The sequence below is a fragment of the Ovis aries genome, chromosome 15 (assembly GCF_016772045.2).
Source record: "Ovis aries strain OAR_USU_Benz2616 breed Rambouillet chromosome 15, ARS-UI_Ramb_v3.0, whole genome shotgun sequence".
Lineage (NCBI taxonomy): Eukaryota > Metazoa > Chordata > Mammalia > Artiodactyla > Bovidae > Ovis > Ovis aries.
Genome location: NC_056068.1, coordinates 53,224,253 through 53,230,777, shown reverse-complemented (window position 1 = coordinate 53,230,777; position 6,525 = coordinate 53,224,253). Strand labels below are relative to the sequence as shown.

The window sequence follows — 6,525 nt, the reverse complement described above, 5'->3', positions numbered from 1 at the left end:
GTGAGGTTTTTTTCTTTACTGTCTCCTTTTCTTGAGTTCTGCGTGGTGGGTTTCTATTCCTTGTCTCCAGGGAGCCTTACTCAGCTAGAACGCTGCTGGCATTTCTTGTAGGAGACCCAGCTTTGGCTCTGAGGATCAGGCTTGCGGGGCACTGATGGGACTTGGGGATGAACCAAACCCAGGCATCCCACAGTCCCAAGTTTGCCTTTGGCTTCAGTCTTGCATGTTTGTGTTTGTTCTCCCAAGAGGACAGGCAGAAGCCATCTGTGAGGTGCTGCACAGGTGGGGTCCTGGTGAGCTGGAAGCACCCCTACACGGGCCTTTTTCTCTGACAGTGTTGGGGTCAGGAAGCCAGTGGAGTTGTTTCAGGGATGGTTTGGCTGTGGGATAGAGTGGAAAGGACACAGGCTTTGGAGACAAGCAGCCATCATTCACCTCTTTGAGCCTTGGTTTTCTCATCTCTGAAATGGGATTGTGGAAGGATCCACAGCAGTGTTCTGGGGAAAATACTCAGAGAAATGACCATGACAAGGGTGTACAAGCCTAGAGGGCACGGGCAGCTGCTGCTTTTGTTGCCTGAGGAAGCCATCAGCATCCTGCTCCCAGAGAGTGTGGCCTGGGACTGAGTTAGCAGTGGTACGTCCCCCAGTGCTGGGCCGGCCGGGCTTCCTGCCTTCACTCGCCTCCTTGCCCCTTACTCACTCTTTCATTGTGTCCCCCTCCTCCTGTCCTCAATTCCTCTCTTTTTTGTTATTCTTGATGCTGATGAAAACACCTGCTTTAGGAAAGCAGCGGGGTTGAACATAAAATTACCTATCTCCTTGTATACTGTCAGAAGGCAGCCAGGCAGAACTGGGTCTGAATCCTGACTTGTTAGCCCTTTGCTTGCTGTGTGCTTCTGGGAAAATTCCTACATCTCTCTGAACCTTAAGTGTATCATCCGTAAAATGAGAATTATAATGCTCACTTCACAGTGCTGTAATGAGAAGTAATTAATTGGGCACGCAACTAATGCTAGTTCCCTCTTCTTTTAAGTGTTAATTCCTTCCCGCCTCCCTTCCCTGTTTCTCTATCACTCCTCCTAGCTGCCCCCCCCCCCCCCCCCCCACCGGCCTCTTGTCACCAGGGTGCCCCTAGTCCCTCTCAGGGGTCACTGGGATGGCTTCTCCTGACTCAGTTCTTTGTGGCCTCAGGCGTTTGTGGCCTCTCCTTTCCCTCTGACCCGGGGCTCCCAAGGGATGGACTGAGGCTTCTGGAAGCAGCAGGGATTTCGGTGGCATGTCACTTCCCTGGTCTCCTCTGCAGGTCCAGCCTTAGTTTGGGAGTTGTTGGTTCAAATCATGTCATCTGTATTGTTTTTCTCACTTTGGTAGTTATTATGCCCCAGTGTGGCATCTTCACACTCCAAACAATGATAAATATTTACGAGGAGGAGAAAACCCAGAACTCCTAGGGGAAGTGGGGGAGGGATATGCTAGGCTCCTATTTGCAAGCCAAGCTCAGACCCATCAGTGACCCCTTGGGCCCCAGAAGTAAGGGGTGGGAGTGATGGGGGACAGTGCTATGGAGGCAGCACAGAGCCACAACCTCAGTCTCCTTCTGGGAGGACTTGCTGACACTTGGGGCCTCACCCCGCCTTGCCCTGGAGGCCTGCTGGACCTCCTGCCCCTGTTAGTGGCTGCTTTGCGGCTCTGTGTCTGCTCTCTCTCTCCGTGACTATCTCTTCCTCTCTTGTTTGTTTGTTTTATGATCTCTCATTCCGTCTTTTACTGTCACACTCCAGGGCCAGCATCCCTTTCCTCTCCCTCCTTCCCTCCCTGCCCTCCTCTAACACCCTCTGTCTCTGCCTTTATTCTCTCCCCTCTCAACATTCCTCAGAGCAGTTCTGGGGCTGGATGATGGGGGACAGGCGAGGGACTCCCAGACCAGGCTCAGGGAGAGACCAGGAGGAGCTGCAGGGGACCACCTCTGCCTGACTCCGAGTCCTGTGCTCTGCTGTGCCATCCCAGGCACATCCGCTCCCTTCCTGGCTTCGTGCTTCAGTTGCTTCCTCCCCTAAGTCATTCATTCGTATTCTCGACTAATATTTACTGGCTGCTGGCTTCCTGCCATTCATGAACACAGGTGTATCGAATACCTACCAGATGTGCCATTCTAGGGGCTTGGGATGCAACACAGGACGAGAGACAAAGACTCCTGCCCTTGTGGAGCTAGTAGACGGGTACATGTAACCCCAGAGTCAGCTGTGCAGTGGGTTAGGGGGCGGTGAGTGCTGTGGGAGAAGGGCAAGTACAGCGAGAGCTCTGGCATTCCTGGGGTGCAGGGTGAAGCTTCATCACATAAGGTGCGGGGCTGGGCCAGCGGATGCAGGCGGATCTATGCAGGGAGAGCGTCCCAGGGAAAAGGGACTGACTGCTGAGGCAAGGAGTGCCTTGCTGTGTTGGAGGAAAGGCAAGCAGGCTTGTGGCTGGAGGGGACGGGAGGGGAGTGGGAGAGGTGATGCTGAGAGGTAAAGGAGGCGGGCAGACACACAAGGCTGTGCCTCTGCATGAGCTGGGGTGGTCTGACCTGTCTTTGAAGACTCCCTCCACCTGCTGGGTGAGGAATAGACCAAGGGAGCTGTCAAGGGCACCCAGGGGAGCTATGAAGGCAGGCGCGGTGTCTCAGAATGGTGGAGATGGGGAGACCCAATGGTGCTGGGCACTGTTCCGGCTCTCAGCGCTTGTATGGAGCCTGCAAGTCACTCCAGGCCCCTTGTTCTGGTCCTGCTGAGAGATGCCCTGCAGGCACCTTCCCCCAGGGCGGAATATGCTAACCTGACCTTCCCACTCTTTCTCTCCCCAGGGTGTTCAAGAAGGCAAGCCCCAATGGAAAGGTGAGTCTGTGGCAGCCCCACCCCGGCTCCTCTCTGTCCCCCAAACTCTCCTTCTTTCTTGGGCATCTTTACTGCCGTGAAAGACTGGCACATCCTTTCTGAGGAGGAGACACAGCCCTGTCCTCCCTCAGCTACAGTGACAGGGACACTCTCAGCAAACTGAGGGGGGCCACTATAACCCCCCTGGACTTTAGGGCACCCCTACTCTGGTATGGGGAAACACAGCCTATCCCAGAGAGGCTGCCTTGCCTTGTGAGTGCAATAATTAGAGCCAGTGCCAAGGGCCTCAGGGAAACCTAGTCCTTTGGCATGAGCGGCCCCTGGAGCCTCTACTGAGCCCTATTATCTGGGGCAGCTCCCAGGGCCCACCCCACTCTCTTTCTTAACACAGCCTCAGGCCCTATCCTGATTTCCTCGCAGGTCAGCAAATGGGTATGACTGACATCATTCCATGTCAGGTCTGGGCTGAGCCTGTGGGAATTGGAGTAGGGTATACTGAGATAAAAATAAGGCACAGCCAGATGGGGAAGGCAGACATAGAAAAACTGATCAATATAAAGTGCAAGTGTGCGATAGGGGGGTACATGGGGGCTGTAGACCCAGCCTGGGTGGTCAGGGATGGTTTTCCTGGGGAGAGATGCACTCCCAGGCAAGGTAGGGAGGAAAAGAGCATACGAGGCATGAAGATAAATCACAGGGCATCTGGGTGCCAAGCAGGAGCAGAGGGAGCAGGAGCTGAGGTGGGGGGCTGGCCGAGCTGGGTCCTGGAGCCTTGGAGTTGGGCTCAGAAGATTGGACTCCTGGCCCAGGCTGGCAGATGACATCCTTGTGTGTGCTCACATCCCCCTTCTGTGCCTACAGCAGACATCACCAATCACTGGCCACCTTTTCCTGTTGAGGTGATATTCCATCTTGGGTTCTTCTCAGCCCAGGGCCCCAGGCAGCCCCTACCAATCAATCAGAGTTGACATTTGGAATGGAATGTGGTTGTCTTCTTGCTTCTGGACACTGAGGAACCATCAGAGTGTTTTCAGACCAGACTTCCATGGTTAGATTTGCGTTTTAGGGTGACCAGTCTGGCTGCGGTGGGGAGAAAGGTCCCAGCTGTGGGAGCTCCAGGCAGTAGATAACCAAGGAGCTGGTGCATAATCCTGTCAGGCGTGGCTGTGGAGACAGAAATCTGATGGAGGGTCAGTTGTCAGCGTGGAGGCATTGTGGAGGAGCACAGACCATCTGGAATGACGCCCTGGATTCTAGCTCTGGGGTTCTCCCCTGAAGGCTGGCAACCAGCAGGGCACAGGCTCACAGCCTTGGAGAACAAGTCCTTGTTTGCGTGGATCCCTGCAGGCTGCACAGAGGCGGGGAACACTCAGAGCTCAGTGTTCAGAGCCCCCTCACCTCCCGGTGCCACTGGCCCTGCTCAGGGTCCCCCCTCCTCTCAGGGATGCGCCCAGCACTCCCGCTCAGCAAGCACCTTTGCTGCTGCCACTCCACACTCAGTGGTGCTTGATGTGAAGGTCCCTGCAGGCCTCAGTGTCCTCATCTGCAAAATGGGAGCAAGAGCTGCTTTGCAGGGTTTTGGGATAAACAGGTGCTTTAAAATTTATACAAGGCCTTGTTATTCCTAGTATTAGGACTGGGGATCAGGTCCACATCCAGTTAGGATTTCGATGATGAGGGTTAGGGTTGGGTCCAGGGAGTTCAGGGGCAGCTTCCAGGGTCTCCTCCAGGGCAGGGGCCCACAGCTGCTAACGCCTTCTGTACCTTTCTTCCCCAGCTCACCGTCTATCTGGGAAAGCGGGACTTTGTGGACCACATCGACCTCGTGGAGCCCGTGGGTGAGTCCCTGGAGGCCGGGGGGCAGGGAGCGGTGGCCTGACCCCTCCCAGAAAAGGGCAGGTTGAAGTGGCCCAGGAATATCCTGCAGGTCTCCAGAGGGGCCTGGTGCCAAGAATAGGATGTGTGTGGCTTTTGGCTCTAGTCAGCAAAGACTAACCAAGCAGCTGCTTTCCTCTTCAGCCGAGGGGCCTGTGAAAGGACGTTGTGGGAAGGGCAGAGGTAGGAAGTGGGGCAAGCATCCTGACGATAAGGACGATGAGGATGTTGATGACCGCAGCCGCCACTTAGCATGAGGCTTAACTGTGTACCCAACACTGGGGGAACTACTATTATTACCATCCCAAGCACAGAGAGGTTAAGTGACTTCCTCCAGGTCCCAGAGCTAGTAGATTGAGGAGCCTGGATTCAAACCTGGGCAGTCTGGCTCCACAGATACTTCGTTCTGCTCCCTTCTGATGGCAAAGGGTGGGGAGATGGAGAGAAAACCTAGGGGCTTGTGAAATGGAGGCTGTCTTCACTGACATGGGGTTCTTACCAGGAGGCTGGGCTGTGGCTGAAGGCACCTTCCAAGGACTTTTTCCACTTCAGGGCTTCTCTCAGCCTCAGCACTCCTGAGGTTTTGGATTGGATCATTTGCTGGCAGGGCCATCCCATGTGTTGAAAGATGCTTGGCAGCATTCCTGGCCTCTACCCATCAGACACTGGGAGGCCCCCCATCCCAGCATGGCAATCAGAAATGTTTTCAGACATTGCCAGATATCCCTTTGGGGGGCAAAATCACCTCCGGTTAGGATTCTAAAAACTGTAGCTTTCCTTAAAGAACCTCAATCTCGTTGTCTCTTCCTACAATTTGTTTGAGGGAGGGAGGCCTAGGATTAACCCTAATTTACAGATGTGGACAGTGAGACCCAGAGAGGTTAAATGATTGAAGAGGGACATGAACAAACCCAGGTGAGACCAAAGAAGGTGACAGGTTGGGAGGCTGGGTCCTGGAAACCGCAGGAGGCTAAGTCCAGATGAAGAAAGTGGGATGTGTTGCTTGGGGGAAAAGTTCACAGGAAATGTGGCCTGGGAGCTGTCCTGGGGCCAAGAGGGCAGGACAGATGTGTGGTTCCAGAGCCCAGGTGGGAGCAGATGGAGCAGAGAGCCAGGTGTCAGCTCGCTAGGAGGAAGGTCTTTGTGACCTTGGGGCGGGAGGCCTGGCAAGTCCCTGGGGTCGCTCTGCAGGCTGTGGGCTGCAGTGTCCAGCTCTACTCTGAGTCCTTCCCTTCCTGGCCTGAAGCCAGACAGCCCTACTTTTCCTCCCAGCCTGTCGGGTGCTCTCTGAAGCTCACCAGCCTCTCTGCCATTTCCATCTCCCCCATGAATTTGGAGGCGGGGAGCAAACATCCCTGTGTTCACCTGTGGCCTGCTCACCTGTGGCCAAGGCAGTTTCCTATGGGCTGTCTGAGGCCAGGGCTGTTCACACCCATTAGCCTTTAAGAATAGTAACGGGGTCACGGGGGCTGGGCATCACGGGGTCTGGGGAGAAGGGCAGGAGGGATCTGGCTCCCCTAGTACACGTGGGCACCCTGAGCACCATTCAGCCAGTGTTCACAGAGCACCTACTTCATGCCAGGCCCTGTGCTAGACCCTGTAGATCCCAGTGAGTCCTGGGGCGTCATACCAAGTTGATCAAATGACCCACAGTGAGAAAAACTTCTCCCTTACATCATTGAGCAGAGAGAGCATCCTTTGTCTTCAACTGGACTCTGTACTCTCAAGGTCAGGCCTTGGGACATTCTCCATGGTCGCATGTGCCAGGTACCGGC

At 55.0% G+C, this 6,525-nt stretch overlaps 1 protein-coding gene across 8 annotated transcripts in view; it reads left to right on the top strand.

Moving 5' to 3' along the window:
• Nucleotides 1-6,525, top strand: part of ARRB1 (arrestin beta 1) — a 77,208-nt gene that overhangs the window by 47,478 nt on the left and 23,205 nt on the right. For 6 of the 8 annotated variants that reach the window (XM_042233239.2, XM_004016327.6, XM_027979541.3 and 3 more), the window contains exons 2-3: nucleotides 2,845-2,875; nucleotides 4,653-4,713. In XM_042233239.2, coding sequence (XP_042089173.1) covers nucleotides 2,845-2,875; nucleotides 4,653-4,713 — 92 coding nt within the window. Of the gene's footprint in view, nucleotides 1-2,844; nucleotides 2,876-3,744; nucleotides 3,924-4,652; nucleotides 4,714-6,525 lie in introns of those variants that run through there. The other 2 variants (XM_060400026.1, XM_042233241.2) reach the window with 2 other exon arrangements.